Source organism: Heterodontus francisci, chromosome 40 (genome assembly GCF_036365525.1).
Source record: "Heterodontus francisci isolate sHetFra1 chromosome 40, sHetFra1.hap1, whole genome shotgun sequence".
NCBI lineage: Eukaryota > Metazoa > Chordata > Chondrichthyes > Heterodontiformes > Heterodontidae > Heterodontus > Heterodontus francisci.
Genome location: NC_090410.1, coordinates 17,175,500 through 17,193,275, shown reverse-complemented (window position 1 = coordinate 17,193,275; position 17,776 = coordinate 17,175,500). Strand labels below are relative to the sequence as shown.

Below are 17,776 nucleotides of genomic sequence, written 5' to 3'. Positions count from 1 at the left end.
GGCTATCTGCAAGCAGTACAGGCTAGCTTTAAGTAGCACTCAGGGAATGAACAGTATGGGGTGCGCTGGATGCGTGCAGAAACCATTATAATTAGTAGGCTGCATGAAGGTGGCATGCTTCCTGCGTTCCACTCAACATGCAATCCCTGTGATTTCGCTCGCCCATTTTCGGGAACTAACCAATTTAACCCTCATTATATGGTCATTATCACATTATGTTTGTGGGATCTTGCTGTACCCAAATTTACTGCCATGTGTGCCTATGTTTCAACTGTGCCTGCACTTCAGAAACACTTCATTGGCTGTACAATGGGATTTGGAATGTCCTTGAGGTTGTGAAAGGCACTATATAAGTCTTTTGCTTATTGTTGGAGGTGCTGCCTTTTAAATGGGACAGTAAATCAAGGCACAGTAAATCAAGGCCCGTCAAGTAGCAGTATTAGAGGAAAAGCTGGGTAATATCCCTGATAACCTGGCTAAGCATTTATCACTCATTAAAACACATATCCAGTCAGTTATCTCATTGCTCTGTGTCACACTTTGCTGTGCTCAATAAGGACTGGGTTTAGTCGAGCCAATAGGAGTCCTGGGGCTGGGCCAAAAAGGTGAAGGGAACAGCACCTTGGTCCTTTGGTGCATTCCCCACCGCACCCCATGCAATTCAGCAGTGCTCAGGCAATTAATTGCCCAGTGTTGTGGTCCCTGTCCCTTTAAGGACAGGGATCCTGCATCCGGAAGCAGTGCCCATTGCCGGCACTGCACCAGGACTGCGACCAGGTCCAGTGCCGGAGCCCCGGACCCAAGGTAACTGAGACAGGGTTGCTGGGACCAGTCCAGTGCTGGGCCTGGGTCCAAGGCTCTGCAGTCCCAGCAGTGTCCACCACTCCCAGTGGCACTGCCGATACTGCTCAGGGCTACTGTTGATACTGCTCAGTCCTGGCCCTGTGATTGGCCGACAGCTCTTGGAGGCGGGATCCCTGTCTTTAAAGCGATGGAGATCCCGGCGCCGGAAATTTCGCCTCTGAACAACAGAGATCCCGGTGCTGGGAGTCCCACCTCCTCCACAAAATCCAGCCCAGAAAGTACTGGAAATACACAGCAGGTCTGGCAGCATCTGTGGAGAGAGAAAGAGAGTTAACATTTCAGGTCTGTGACCTTTCATTAGATTTAAGGTAATTGGCAGAAAAAGCCAGAGGGGAGACGAGGAGAATTATTTTTACACAGCGAGTTGTGGAATTCGCTGCTTGAAAGGTCAGTGGAAGCAGATTCCACAGCAACTTTCCAAAGGGAATTGGATAAATACTTGAAACAGAAATATTTGCAGGGCTGTGAGGAAAAAGCAGTGGAGTAGGATTGATTGGATAGCTCTTTCAAAGAGTCAGCACAGGCACGATGGGCTGAATGGCCTCTTTCTGTACCGTATGATTCTGTGATTTCCCAATCTTCACTGGGTGACTGTTGAAACAGTCTATAGATGAGATGACATGGAAACCAGCTCAACCTGTGCTGTCTTTTGCCTCAGGACTTGACAAAAACGCCAAATATGTTTCAAGACAAAAGCCAAGGTCGAAGGGGATTTTCACCATTTACAAGTTGACACAATGCCTGCACTGTGTTCTCTGAGTTTTGTTTCCTGTTCACAGGCTGTGCAGAGACCTGACAGTAAAGGGATTGACAGAGCACTGTACATTCATTGGGGACTTCTTGTATTACCCGAAACAAATATACTACAAGGAAGTTCCTCCTCACCTCATGGGTGGGGAGACAATAATGCCCAACAGCATAGTACCTGTGATGAGAGTCTTTAATTATGTGGGGGGACGAGAAGCGGAAATTGTTCTCCTTACAGAAGAGGGGGTTATGGGGAAATTTAATAGAGTTGTTCAAAATTATGAGGGATTTTGATAGAATAGATAGGGAAAAACAGTTTCCACTGGCAGGAGGGCAGGCAACCTACTCGTCCGTTCATTAGCCTGCTCAACCACTCAGCACAATGCTCCCAGCACTTAGTGCGTGGGGCACAGGGTGCACTGGGGGCAGCAGACTGGATATTCTGTGCAGCAGCTCATCTGCGACTGGACCAATTGTGAATTCTCTCAACACAATTAAGAGGCTGTGAGGTGCCAATTAGTGCAGCGGTACTGCTTCAGGATGTCCTGCAAAATAAGGTGAGCTGGTAAAGCTGAAGTCCAGGCCCACTCTCACTCTGCCATTCTGTTAAGAGCACTTCCAGAAGTGACATAAAGGGGCATACTGGAATTTCCTATCTAATAGCACTGTGGGAGTACGTTCACCACATTTTTTATTTGTTCATGGGATGTGGGCATCGCTAGCAATGCCAGCATTTGTTGCCCATCCCTAATTGCCCTTGAGAAGGTGGTGATGAGCTGTGTTCTTGAACCGCTGCAGTCCATCTGGTGTGGATACAGCCACAGTGCTGTTCGGAGCGAGTTCCAGCATTTTGACACAGCGACAATGAAGGAACAGTGATATAGTTCCAAGTCAGGATGGTGTGTGGCTTGGAGGGGAACTTGTAGGTGGTGGTGTTCCCATGCATCTGCTGCCCTGGTCCTTCTAGGTGGTAGAGGTCGCAGATTGTAAGGTGCTGTCTAAAGAGGCACAGTGAGTTGCTGCAGTGCATCTGGTATATGCTATACACTGCTGCTACTGTGTGTCAGTGGGGCAGGGAATAAGTATTTAAGGTGTTGGATGGGGTGCCAATCAAGTGAGCTGCTTTGCCTTGGATGGCGTCAAGCTTCCTGAATGTCGTTAGAGCTGCACTCATCCAGGCAAGTGGAGAGTATTCCATCACACTCCTGACTTTGTGCCTTGTAGATGGTGGACAGGCTCTGGGAGTCAGGAGGTGGGTACTTGCTGCAGAATTGTCAACCTCTGACCTGCTCTTGTAGCTACAGTATTTATGTGGCTGGTTCAGTTCAGTTTCTGGTCAATGGTAACCCCCAGGATGTTGCTGATGGGGGGATTCAGCGATGGTAATGCCATTGAATATCAAGGGGAGATGGTTAGATTCTCTCTTATTGGAGAACGTCATTGCCTGGCACTTGTGTGGCATGTATGGTACTTGCCACTTGTTTTAGGAATAGCTAACATGGACTACAGTGGTTCAAGAAGAAGGCCCACCACCACCTTCTCAGGGGCAACATGGGATGGGCAATAAATGCCAGCCTTGACAATGACACTCTCATCCCAAAAATGAATTTAAAAAGTCATACAGTCCACATATTTGCCCCAGCAGGGCCCTCCCCTCGCCCCCCCCCCTCCTCCAGCACTGTACAAGTCACTCCTCCAATCACAAAGTGACACTTTCTTGAGCTTATACTCTCAACATTCCTTTAACTGCACTCAAAACTGGCACAAACAACATTCTACTTTGATCTTGTCCTCACTGGAATAGATTCCACTTTTCCGGTAACTACTTTCACACTTCACACTAAAGGAAAGGCTTGGGTCTGCAAATGAAACCCGACCCGAGCCCAACAGAACCACATCTGACCCCGATCCCGACCTAGCCCGAGTCCTTTCATTTTTTCCCACACCTGACCTGACCTGACCCGACCCGACCCGACCCGACCCGACCCGACCCGACCATCAGTTAACCTACCTTCCATTTTTCACTTTGTTGCTTATCTGCACAAGTTTAAAAAAACTGTAACTAAGCTATCTTTCAAGTCCAAAAAGTACATGAACATTGGAGCCACTTACCGGAGGTGGTGATGGAGCGTGTCCGACCTGACCCGACCTGAGCCGAGCCCGAATGCCGGACCCGGAAGTGTAACCCGACCCGAACCCGACACGTCGTCGGGTCCCATCGGGTTCGGGTTGGGTAGCCATGCACTACTTCACACTGTATCTACTTTCTTAAAAACGTTTCCCCCTCTTGCACATACTCTACAATCTGGGGAGTGCACCTTTACCACCCAATATCTAATTAAACAATGGTATGGTTTACTAGACAAAAATCATGTTTGTTATTCTTGAATCAACTGGCATTGTGCATTTATACAACTAGTCTGTTACTAGGGAGGGGAGAAAGAATAAGTTACACAAAGAGAGTCTTTCCTTAACTCTGTGCAGTGAAGACTGTCCCATTGAGATGTCTTTCAGATCAGATATTAAACCAAGGCTCCGTTTGCCCTCACAGGGATATGTAAAAGATCCCATGGCATTATTTCGAACAACCAACATAAATTTTTTTTAAAATTGACCATTGTCTGTAAAATGCTTTGGAATGTCCTGAGATCGTGAAAGAGGATATATAATTGTAAGTTCCATCTTTCTATCACGTAAAATAAAATCCTTTAGGGAGAATACAGGTAAAGGTCCCAAAATATTGCACTCAGGCTTAGCTTGTAATGCAAACCATAGACTGAGGCTTTAGATGCCTTGGGTTCTTAGCAGCATAGGAACAAGAGGAGGCCATTTAGCCATTCGTGAGATCATGGTTGATCGGTGACCTAACTCCACATTCTGGCCTCTGTCCCATATCCCTTAATACCTTTGGATAACAAAAATCTATCAATCTCAGATTTAAAGTGAACTATTGATCTAGCATCAATTGCTGTTTGCAGTAGAGTGTTCCAAACCGCCACCTCACTTTCTGTGTAAAAGTGTTTCCTAATTTCACTCCTGAAAGTTCTGGCTCTGCCTCCGAGTCCTAGACTCCCCAACCAAAAATAGTTTCTTTCTATTTCCCCTTTTAATTCTCTTAATAGCTTGAAAACTGATCAAATCACCCCTTAACCTTCAGAATTACAGGGAATACAACCCAGGTTTGTGTAATCTCTCCTTGTGATTTAACCCTTGGAGTCCAGGTATCATTCTTGTAAATCTATGCTGCACTCCTTCTAAGGTCAATATATCCTTCCTAAGGTGTGGTGCCCAGAACTGCTCACAGTAACTCCAGGTATGGTCTGGATTCTAATCCTTTAGATATAAAGGCCAGGGTTCCATTAGCTTTTTTGATTATTTTCTGTACCTGTTCATGACATTTTAATGATCTATGTACCTCGACTCCCCACCCACCATCCCACATCCCCTCCCCCCCAACCCAGACTCTTTTTTCCTAGCTTTTCACCATTTAGAAAGCACCCTGTTCTATCCTTTTTAGGTCCAACGTAGATGATCTTACATTTACCTACAACAATTTACATCTTGGAGTAACCTTGTTGGAGAATTAAATTCAGACAGCAATGCTTCGTCAAAACTGCCCTGCTGCCGGCTCCCATACAGACCTCTGGGTTTCCCAGCCTCAAGGAAAGGTAGTGGCAGGCCTTAATGTTGGAGATATCGCTCAGGGATCTGTAACAGCAAGCTAACCTGGTCAAGTGACTCCTGATTGTTAAACAGTGATCAGGCCTAGGTAGCTAGCAGTAATGGCACCTGCAGATGGAGGGTCATCTATTAACCCAGCACAAGGAGATATTGGATCATTTCCATCTCTACAGAGATAGCCAGTGGCACCCTGCAACCAACTACTTTAGGTGCTAACTATGGCAGAGTGGGTAGCACACTCACCTCTCAGTCAGAAGGTTTTTGGGTTAAAAGTCCCACACCAAGAACCTAAGCACATAATCTAGGCTACACTCCCAGTGCAGTACCTAGAGATTGCTGCACTGTTGTAAGTGCTGTCTTTCAGATGAGATGTCGAACCTATGACCTGGGTAGATGTAAAGGATCCCATGGTGCTATTGGAAGAAGATCAGGGAGTCCTCCCAGTATCTTGGGCCAATATTTATCCCTCAACCAACATCATTAAAAAAACATAAGATCTGAATGTTATCACCTTCTGGGATGTTGCTGTGTGCAAATTGGCTGCCTCGTTGCCAATATTACAACACTTCAAAAGTACTTAATTGGCTGTAAAGCACGTTGGGCTGTCCTGAGGTTGTGAAAGATGTTATAACAACAGTAACTTGCATTTATATAGCACCTTTAATGTGGTAAAACATCCCAAGGTGCTTCACAGGATTGTTATCAAACAAAATTTGACACCAGGCCATATAGGAGTTGCCAGTTCAAGGCTAGGGCAAGGGAGGAACTTGAGAGGAAGTTTGCCTGGTTGGCTAAGGGGAGGGAGGGAAGCGGACTGGATGGTCTCAATCTTAGTCACAATGGTGTCCATGAGCTCCTCACAGTTGTTGTCGGAGGTGAAAGTGGAAGAGACAGGGGTTTAAGAAGATGGTTTGCAGTAGAGAAGCTAGGTGTTATCTTTGCATTCCAGGATGATTCTGGAAGAGTGAACAGTTTTGGCAGATGAGAGCAGAACTGAGAGGTGGTCCAGCCAGATCTGGGGTTGAATGGCTAAACCAGCTGTCCGCCATATCCATTCAAGTCTGCGTCTCTTGGACCTAAGGGTAGTAGGAGGAATGGCCATGGTGAGAGAGTGTAATGGTTTTAATGGGCATTAGGGCATCAAAGGTGAAAGTTGAGCAGATCAGTAGCTGCAGAAATGTTGTACAAATATATATTAATTATTAATATAATTACAAATCTTTCTTTAGTCTAATCGGCTGCAAATGAAAAGAATCCACTGATAACAGAAGATGGCCAGAGCTGTAGCCTTTAGGAAAGAAGAGAGACAAGGAAAGAAACGTGTGGCAAATATCAAAGACATACTCCATGCTTTGTTTTGTTAAAGCTTTAAGGTGGCAACTACAGGTAAAAAAATGTGGCTGAAAACCCAGAAGCACTGAATCATTCATCAAATAACACAACAATTTGACCAATTTATTTACCTGATGTCTGGTGATTCAGATAGGTGTTGCTGGAAAGATTCTGTTTTCTGACTTAATCACAAAAGAATGTAAATTTGGGAGGAGTTTCCAATGAGCTTGTTATTTAAACCTCTTCTGAAACCCTTCCTCATGCAACTTGAGGGGAGCTCAGAAGCAGAATGAAGATGCTGTTCCTTCTGTTCATTGTAGCTACTGTCCCACCTTCTGTAAGTTTACTTCTAATTTACATGAGCTTAAAATCACTTCAAGATATATGTCCTTTCTGTTTTGTGTCTTTCTGTGCTTAAGTTACCTTATACCAGTTGTGGCTCACTGGATAGCACATAACCTCTGAGTTGGAAGGCTATGGGTTTAAGTCCCACTCCAGAGGCTTAAGCATATAATCTAGGCTGAAACTCCAGTGCAGTATTGAAGGAGTGCTGCACTTTTGGAGATGCCTTCTTTCATTTGAAATGTCCTGTTTCCCTCTCAGGTGGCTATAGCAGGTCCCATTGCACTATTTCAAAAAAGAACGGGTGAATTCTCCCTTGACCAACATTTATTCCATAACCAACATCACTAAAAACAGATGATGTGATCTCATTGCTGAATGTAAGATCTTGCTGGTTGCAAATTGGCTACTGCATTTCCTTCAAAAAATACTTAATTGGCTATAAAGTGCTTTGGGAGGACCTGAAAGTTGCTATATAAATGTGAGTCTTTTCCGTTTCTCAACTGTTTCTCATTAATACTCCAGTCAATATAGCACGGTGAGCCTTGTAATAAGAAAACCTCGCAAGACGCTTACACTGAACTGAGCCGAGCTCCTCTCTGGTGTAATGTGTGAGTCAGAAAGCTTTAGTGTTTGATGGACTGGAGACACTCCTTTGATGCTCACGCTCAGGTTCTGTGTGTGGGACACCTTTTGTGTTCCTTACCCTCTATCTGACTGCGACCTGGCAGTGCTCAATGCTGACAATGAGTGGGAATGGGAGGATGCTGCTTTTCCAGCACTAACATCCCTCTCTTTGGTGCACTCAATAAAACGGTGTCTGGGCCAATTTTAAAGTTGCCGGCCTCGTTGGCTGACTCACCCAGCAGGTACATTTATTAAAAATAAAGAACTGTATTCACTCAGAGCTAGTTACTGTGTATCATGTTCGTACTAATGTGCTTCAGGAAGACTTGGATCAATGTGTCTTCTATCAAACTCTTAATTATATCAAATTGCTCCCACAGTCTGGGGCTATTCGGTAAGCAGCAGTGTGAGGTATTCAGGAAGCTTCTCTCCAGACATAACTGAGGTTATAAATACAGAATCTATAATTGAGTGGATGAAGAGAGGTACTAAGTGAGCTTCTTCCTCCAGTTCAACACACATGTAGATCAGAGGTAGGTCTATAATCTGGAGCTCCGACCCTCTGCCATGTGCTCACATCCAGTAACGCTCTACCGTAGCAACAGAGCCTCATGAAATGGTCATTAATATCAACATTTCACACAGTGACAATGAACTGTTAGAGAGAACACTAGCTATGATCTGTCAGCATTGCAGAATAAGTAGATAGATGTCATTTTGCTTTGACTTTTTACATAAGAGTGAAGTGTTTACAATAATGAAGGGTCATTACGGAGAAACTGTTCCCACTGCCAGGAGGCTCAGTAAGCAGAGGACACAGATTTAAGGTAAGTCGTAAAAGAACCAGAGGGGAAATGAGAAGAATTTTATTTTATACAGCGAGTTGTTGTGATCTGGAATACACTGCCTGAAAGCAGGGTGGAAGCAGATTTAATAGTAACTTTTAAATGGGAATTGGATAAATAATTGAAAAGGAATAATCACAGGGCTATAAGGAAAGATAAGTGGATAGCTTTTTCAAAGGGAGTGATGGCCCGAATAGTCTCCTTCTGTGGCGTATGATTCAATGGTTCCATGAAATTCCTGATAACATGGGGCTCTGGAAATATGGCGAGGCTTATTTTCACAATAGGTGGGGGCAGAAAGGAAATTTGGGTGTCTAGTTGGCAGCCAATCTGTTACTGTCAGTTTCCTGGAGGAGGGTAAAGCAGTGTTATCAGTTCGGGGGGAGGGGTAAAGCAGTGTTATCAGCACACATGAGCCCTGAACTTGCATTAATTCTGATTTCTACGGCTACAGTTTGGTGACCATGTCAATGGGACAATCAACAGCGATGGAGTCTGTGTCTGCTCTGTGATTTTGCCTGATAACTCATTCCCTGTGGAAAAAGTGGAATATTTGGAAAAAACATCACAGGAGCTCAGTATCAGCATACAGCATGAAATCAGCAAGGTACGGATATTACTAGTAAACTCCATCATCTTTCAGACTGCACTAACAAATTAATTGTTATATTAAAACTCCCTAGAACCAGAGTGAAACTAATGGTGAGACAATGCTGCTTGGCAGTACCAGTCCCATGATAGTAATAGAGTGAAACTGATAGATGGAGTATTTATTGAGGGCAGAAACTAATATGATGGAATGTTTATCAATGGGGATATTGGTGGGTGATATCGAAGGGATATTTATCAATGGGATATATTGGTGGGTGAAATGGTTGGGGGATTTATCAATGGAGCTACTGATACTTGTTAACATTCAACTGTTAGTCAACCTCCTTCATTCTATGGTTCAAAATAACACATTTGAATAGGCACAAGACGATTGATGATGAAGTATATGGAACAGACTTTATTAATATCTAATACACCCAATCAGCCCAACTAGACACAGTGATTAGCTTTGCTTTTTTTTGTTATCTTTCTCGTCCTCTTAAAAACTGTTGAAAACCATACACCTTTATGCACCATATTTTGCCTACATCATAGGTATACGCAACAGATAAGACCTCATGACGCATCTGCTCCTGAATCGCTTGAAAACAGTCTATTCATGGAAAGTTGTGTTGTTTACTCCAAAGCCACTTTCCTTAAACAAGATTCCCTGACTTAACTGTTCTTTGAATATTTTGAAGAATAGACTTTATTAATCGTTATCTTTCTATCCTGTAGTTAATAGATCACTCTACCTGTGTTTATTACCCGAGCCTCTAAAGTTATACTTCAATCTCTCATTGCTGATATCATTACTGTTCCTCAAGTCCCTGTGCAAGCATTTCTCGTATATAACACTCAGGGACTAAAGGCAAAAGACAAGACAGTTTTCCTCTCGCGAATCCTGTTTATCTTGGAAAGTCAGTTACTCTATGACACAAGGAAGTTTTATTAGTAACCCTTAACTTTTCAAGATGTCCAACATATAACCCTCCAGAAAGTCCACAATACAGCATATCAAAGAGGATTAATATTTGTGAAACTGATAAGCGATTTAATTATGATTTAAGAAATATACAAATTAAAGTGGGTATTAATTGTTAAAATTTAACATTTTCACAGAACCTTCCTCCACATGTTTCTCGGCATTAACTGCTTGTCAAAAAAAATTACCAAGAGAAATTTCTAGACTTAGTTCTTATCTGCAGTGGGTGAGAAAAACAGTATTTATATTTATTTAAGTTTTGTTAAACATGAGAAACCATGTGGGCGATGCACTACTATAGCATTACTCATCACATCAAACCAGAGTTGACAACTCTGAGTGCAGTGAGGTGGAAATGGTTCAGTGACTGTGGAGGTGTCTGTAACTGTGTGTTTGCTGTGATGCTCTATTCAGGTGCAGCAATATACGAGGACTCTGTCTGTGCACACAGCGAAGCTGGTGAATCTGACACGGCGTGTGGAGAGGATGGAGACCGGAGGCTCCTACACCCAGCTCGACTTTGAACTGCTGAAACTGGAGATCCGAGAGCTGGTGGCACTGACCAATCAGCTGAAAGTCTCATTCAATGGAAGCAACAGCATCATCGATCAGCTTTACAGTGAGGTCAGGAAGAGACATCAGTCATATAAAACACCCAAATCATTCAATTTATTGTATTTTTTTTTCTCTCCTATATTGGAGAGTATTTTACATATTTTGTTAAACCTCAGCCACAGATGAATAACTAGGGGAACAGACTGTAGAGAGTTACTGTCCTGATGGCAGGGAGTTATTAGCCACAACACTAACTTTCTTTCATGAAGCACCTTTAAGGTAGTAAAACATCTCGAAGTGTTTCATAGGACTGATATCAAACATAATTTAATAGTGAGCCACATAAGGCAAAATTAGAACAGGCAAGGGGGTAGGTTTTATGCAGTGGCTTAAAGGAGGAGAGAGAGAGAGAGAAACAGAGAGACAAAGAGATGGAAAGGTTTAGGGAGGGAATTCCAGAGCTTAGGTCTGTCAATCATGGAGGGAGGAGATGCACAAGAGACCAGAATTAAAGAAGCGCAGAAACATATTGGTAGTATCCAATAAAGGTACAATATTAGTTACAGGTATGATGGCCCTCGCTGTGCTGGGATTCCTATATTCTGTAATGCAGACACCTGCACCAATTATATAATTGTAACTGTGTATTTTAATTCAGTTCCTCACACTGTTGGGATCAGTAACTCCAGCCAGCTAGTTTCTTAGGAACTTCAGTCAATGTCATCAGTAACCCTTCTTAACCTGCAATACTCACTGATACAACTGAACAACCAAAGAAATGTTAGTCAATTATCCTCAATGTGATTTTTCAAAAAAATGGGGCTTAATGTTTAGAATTCTTTTTTGATTGAGGTCTTGATCAGGAGTTCTGAACTTAACTGAGGTACTGTTGGTAGGATACTCTCTCCAGTTAGGTTTCTGATGGTGAGACTGTCTCTCTAGTTGGGTTTGATGGTGAGAGACTCTCTCTAGCTGAGTTCCTGTTTGAGTGTCTCCTTTTCATTGGAATCTCTAGTTTGAATCCCTCAAATCCAGTAATTCACCCTTCCCACAGCACTCAAACAGCTCTAATCAAAGTCACAAATGATATTCTGCGTCACTGTGGTGCTTTCTTACTTCTCATGCTCCTTGACCTCTTCCCAGTTTTTACTAGAGTTGATCTCACTGTCCTCCTCCAATACCCCTTCTCTGTTGTCCATCTCTGTGTGACTGCCATCACTTGATTCCATGCTTCCCTCTCCAGCTGTAACCAGGGCAGTTCCAGTAGCTCATTTCCTATTCCCACATCTTTTCCTTGAGAATTCCCCAAGGATCAATCCTTGCACCCCCACCCCGAACTTCCTCTTCTTCTACATACTCCCCATTAACAATATCATCCATAGCCAATGATTCTAGGATTCTAACTGTTGCTCTCTTTAACTGCCCCGTATGTTTCAGATTGCGAACATATCACGTACTGTCATCCAGCTGGAGTCATTCGATAAACATAATGTGCTGGCAATCCGCAGACAAGTTGCGATGCTAAGGAAACGGCTACAGGACTGTGAGGAGAATCATGTTGCACCAACTCTTGCCCCCATTGACTACGGTGAGTTATTAATCAAGGTTAACGGTGACTGGATAAAACAAGGGTGCCACATAAAGAGGGAGGAAAGACATTAGCTCTGGATTGTTAATCTACCAATAAACATAAAATGTAATGACATCATTAGAGTCACATTATACATCATTGCTTTCAAAGTATGACACTGTCTCACATCCCTGCAACACCACTAGGATCACTGCCACTGGATATCTGCTAGTCCATTTAAAAGGTAGATTTTTCCTTAGGATTTCTCCTGATTTTGTATTATGAAATTTTAACAACAAACTATGTAATTTAGGCAAGAAATTCATTCACATCGCACCGTTTGTCATGGAAATGGGCTCATGCAGCTGCATCCCCTGGCAAACAATTCATCCTTTACCCCTAGCCTGCTTTCAGCCCACTTGTGCCCAGTGACTCACCACGTGCTGATCCCAAATCTATGCTAGCCTCCAAAGTAAGTGTAGTGCCAGTGTCTGAGCTGGAGGCTGTGAGTGACAGGATCTCTTCGCCAGTATTGTGCTCTTGCTCTCGCCCTTCATCCTGGAGCTGAGCAGGTGGCAGTTCTTGGGTGTCTGAAAGCAGGAAATCAGAAAGGGAAGGTTGGTGTGAGGGAAGGGGGAGGTTGGGGCGGAAGCAAGAGGTCCACAGTCACATCATCAGCAGCTTGCTCATCATGCTAGATAGCAGGATGAGGGTGAGCTGGGAGTTGAGAAGGAGCAGAAGGCTGGAACATTTGTCATCTTTCATGTTCTCAGCGACGTCAGATGACACAGGCTCTTGTCGCAATCGCCCACCTGATGCAGAACACAATCTCCTCCGTAGGGCTCCAGAGATGCAGGTCTACTTGTCCCCTGCAGGTTCTGCTCTGCTCTCTTTTACCTTGCCCCACAAGAGAGAGGACAGAATGTCAGTGGCTGTGTAGCACTTTTTGAGTGACATGCCCGTCATAGCCTGTCATGGCAGCATCAGTAGGTGTATGAGGGTAAGGTGGAACATCTGGATATTAGGCATGAGACCTTGAGTGCCAGGGAGTGCTAAGTGATGGGTGCATTGAGCAGTGTGAGAGGTTGGTGATGCAGTGGGCGTGAGATGTCGTGTTAAGATGCACTCACTGACATTGACAACCTACATACGATCATTAGACCTCTTGTGGCACTGCTACCAGGTCCTTGAGTCCAGACTCCGGGAGGTGACCTTCCTGACGACCTGCGCCCACTCCCTTCTGAGGGTGGTCCTTGAGGGTCTCCTGGTGCCCTGTGGGACTATGGCATCTCTCCTCCTGCCCACCAGCACCACTAATGCCTCTAGAGCTGCATGCATCAATCTGGATCCCTCTGCGTGCCCTGGGGTTCAGTTTGGAAGAATTTCCATTGCAGCAATTTTTTTTTCACTTTCCCTTTAAGATGCAGCCTGCTTTTAAGATAAAGCAGGTTGCCTATTACACGCATTCTGCAGCATACCTGTTGGCACCTCCTGTGTGTGCAAAGCTACCAGAAAGGAGACCAGCCCTGGAGGAAGTTGACCAGAAATCATTCATATGAGGTGTTTTGGTGAATTTTGTGTCTTACCCACCTCGATCTGAATGAGTGCAGGGCACACTGCAAATTACTATCCCCACACCCAAAAATCGAAGTGAATGAATTTCATGCCAAGAATCTTTTATTTAGAAGATGTCTGACTGCCACCTGCCCAAAACTATTGGAGTCCATCTTTAAATATGCAAATCAAGGTCTGATAACATCATTGAGCCTCAACTGCAATTTTAACTCAGGCCTGAGTGAGGAAGCCACTGTGGTTTTCCTGCCAGATTGGAGAGAGGTCAGAAAGTTTAGGCCTTGCCTGTCCTCTTCTGTCCACCTTCCCAAATCCCCAGGCAATCACTGACCTGAGTGCAGGCCTGACAAAAGTGGATAAGTTTCCACCTTATCACCTACCCTCCAAAAAAGTCAAAACCAGGCTCGTCAAGTAGAGTCTTTAGGTGATGCAGGATTAGAGTGTAGGGGAATAATTGGACTAAGGTGCTCAGATGCAATTCCATCCCTAACTTAAAGTCAAATATTCTGTCCGTTTTTATTGTAATACTTTGACTTTAGATTCTTTTTTATAACTAGAGAGCAAAACATACAGGAATTTGAGAAGCTGAGAAATAACGTTGGTTGGAGTGTAACAGTTTCTTTGAAATACAGGTAGAGATGCTGTGATGTACACATCGGAGATGTTACAGCACCAGCATGGGGTAGGAGGGTATAATTACAGCATGACAGTTTAACATAGGGAGTTTCCACCATGAAGGTGGAGATAAGAATTTATAATGAAAAAGGTTTTACACAAATATGTGAGAGCTATTTCACAACCAAAATATTTTAATACTTCACAGACATTGTAGTGTACATGAGATATAATGTAATAACTATAATGCCATAATCATTGTTTAGTACAATAGCACACTGCCTGGAATTGAAGCTTCAAATTTGAAAAATGTGAATACCCAAAGTTTAATTTGAGCTTACTTTTTTCAAACAGGGAGCTGTGAACATAATGGCCTTCTTAATATAACTGACCCCTTCGTAATACAACTGAACTGGAAAGGATTTCTTTATAAATTTGGAGGGTGGGGCAAAGATCCAGCTCCAGTCTCCAGTAAAAAGGAGGTGTATTGGGTGGCACCACTCAACACAGATGGACGAAGACTTGACACCTTCAGACTGCTTTCTTCACACGACGATTTATTGCTCTACAAGAATCCAATAGACAAATCACTTGTGATTTCAGGACGTTATCCAAACTACAGAAACACAGCACAGGGAAGTGGAATGGTTTTGTACAAAAACTTCTTGTATTACAACTGTTATAATAGTAGGGAGATGTGCAGGGTTAACATAGACACAAATGCTGTCGAAAGGCAGACTCTTAAAGATGCAGCTTACAATAACAGGTTTTCTTATGCGGGTGTCACATACCAGGACATGGACTTCTCTGTAGATGAAACTGGCCTGTGGATCATTTACTCCACTGATGCAAATGCTGGAAATATTGTTATTAGTAAGATTAACGTGACCTCCTTCACTGTGGAAAAGACATGGGTCACCAGCCAGTATAAACCTGGTGTGACCAATGCCTTCATAATATGTGGGACATTGTACGCAATTAGACCCGTGAGCACACGGACTGAGGAGATTTTCTATACGTTTGATACCAGAACTGGTGAGGAAGGTAGGATTGGTATAAAGATGCAGAAAGTGATGGAGAAACTGCAAAGTGTTAGTTATAATCCATCTGATCACAAACTCTATGTGTATAATGATGGCTACCAGGTGACTTACGATGTGATATTTAAACGTGATAAACAACCACTGATCCCACAGTAATATGGACAGAACAATTTTAACAATTAGCAAACTGATCAACTGGGTCTGAGAATCCCTGGGGGAATCTGGGTCCAAATTGGAATTTCTGTACCTGAATTTCAGGTTGGATTTAGACTCCATGTTACACTCTTCTTACCACCACAGCTTAACCTGTAGCACCAAAAATTCTGAAACTAAATTTACCCAAACCAGCTAGCAGCTGTCATCCAAGCTCTGATTAATTGTATCTGAAGATGTCCACAGTCCCAAGGTGAGTTAAACCAAACGGTGGTTCAACCCTAATTACAATTGCCAATGTAGGTTTTGTAAGGTCACTCGCTGTTAAAGTTGGTGGGCGGTGTCTGTACTGAAATTGAGGCCACAATGGACAGCTTTGGAAAATCAGCTAAACTCAGAAAGGATTAAGTTTTAATCTGCAATACAGTTGTTAGAATGATTATACAAATGAAAACGGCAGATGATCTATGTGTTGAGGTATAATTCGACTGAGTTCTCATTTAACCAATGCTTGCAACTATTGAACAAGTGATACAGTGAATGTGAAGAGGTTTTCTTCCAGGTAACATTCTGACTGAGAGAGTAACTCTGGATGTGACGGTGCACTAAATATCTGAACACTTGTCCAGCTGGATGGGCAGAGTGTAAATGTCTAACACAGGGACAAAGTGTTTTTGGTAGAAGACTCATTTCTAGGTGTTATATTCATTCATTTTCTGTCTTTGTCACTAATTACTATTGAAGTTATTTATCAGATATAAGATGACAAGTTTTGTTTGGTGCTTTATCCTGGAATTCTTAGAAAATTTATTAATAAACAGCAGCTACAAAGAGCTGGGTTGTCTGTTACTAATTGTGTTACTTTATTCAAAGCGTCTTTATTTTGTAGCCCTTTATTCCCATCTATAAACCTTTCTATTTCCCCCTCCCCATCTTGATCACAATCACTGAGAGTTCCTGGACTTCTGTCAATGTGACACTTGATCTCACCTGTAGACATCCTGAAGTCCCTGATGCAGTCAATTCTCTCTTTTCTCCTGGGAGCAACCTTGAGAACGGGCAGAAAACAGCAACAACTTTAGCAACTAGTTTTTATATAACGTCAAGGCACTTTACAGGAGCATTATAAAACAAAATATGACACCAATCCACATAAGGAGATATTAAGGCAGATGATCAAAAGCTTGGTCAAAGAGGTATGTTTTAAGGAGTGTCTTAAAAGAGGAAAGCGAGATAGAGAGGCAGAGATGTTAGGAAGGGAAATGCAGAGCTTAGTGCCTGGGCAACTGAGAGCACGGCCGCGATTGCTGGAGTGATCAAAATTAGGAATGCCAAGAGGCTAGAACTGGAGGAGCGCAGACAGCTCAGAAGGTTGTGGGGCTGGAGGAGTTTTAAAATGGAGGCTTTGCTTAACCGGGAGCCAACATAGGTCACAAGCACAGGGGTGATATGTGAATGGGGCTTGTTGTGAGTTAGGATGTAGGCAACAGAGTTTTGGATGAGGTCAAGTTTATGTAGGGGAGAACGTGGGAGGCCAGCCGGGAATGTGTTAGAACAGTCAAGTCTAGAGGTAATAAACCAGTGATAACAGCACCTGTTGGTGATTTCAGTGCTGTTTCCAAACCATTGCCATGTAATTACACTAATCTTCAGTTAGTTTAGCTTCCACTGTTCATGAATGCCAAGTAATGGTTCAGTAGGTGCAGTTTACTGAGTACTTTGATGAGGACAATATTCGTGCTCACGAACCTCTTCACCCATCAACTCTGTGCTCACTTATCTACATTGGCTCCTGATCCAGCAACGTATCTATCCTTGTGATCAGAGCAGTCCATGCCCTCACCTCTTCCTTTCTGTGTAACCTACTCCAGTCTTACAACAACAACTTACACAGAGCACCTTCAATGTAGTAAAATGTCTCTAGGTGCTTCACAGGGACAATTGTCAGACAAACAAATGACCATCTAAATTAGGAGCAGAAGTAGGCCATTCGGCCCCTCGACACCTGCTCCGCCATTCAATAAGATCATGGATGATCTGTTTGTGTCTCGAATTCCACGCTACCATCTACCCCGATAACCTTTGATTCCCTTGCCTAACAAGAATCTAGCTACCTCCGCCTTAAAAATATTCAATGACCCCACCTCCACCACCTTCTGAGGCAGAGAGTTCCAAAGTTGCACAACCCTCTGAGAGAAAAGAATTTCTCCGCATCTCTGTTCTGAAAGGGCGACCCCTAATTATAAAACCATGC

The 17,776-nt window shown here is 43.4% G+C and overlaps 1 protein-coding gene across 4 annotated transcripts in view; it reads left to right on the top strand.

The window, feature by feature from the left end:
* The window catches only part of LOC137353118 (olfactomedin-4-like), a 90,370-nt gene extending 74,062 nt beyond the window's left edge, over window positions 1-16,308 (top strand). For 3 of the 4 annotated variants that reach the window (XM_068019132.1, XM_068019130.1, XM_068019131.1), the window contains exons 3-6: window positions 8,893-9,045; window positions 10,429-10,638; window positions 12,007-12,157; window positions 14,681-16,308. In XM_068019132.1, coding sequence (XP_067875233.1) covers window positions 8,893-9,045; window positions 10,429-10,638; window positions 12,007-12,157; window positions 14,681-15,525 — 1,359 coding nt within the window. In that variant the 3' untranslated portion in view covers window positions 15,526-16,308. Of the gene's footprint in view, window positions 1-6,902; window positions 6,962-8,892; window positions 9,046-10,428; window positions 10,639-12,006; window positions 12,158-14,680 lie in introns of those variants that run through there. The other variant, XM_068019133.1, reaches the window with a different exon arrangement.
* Window positions 16,309-17,776: the final 1,468 nt, after the last annotated feature.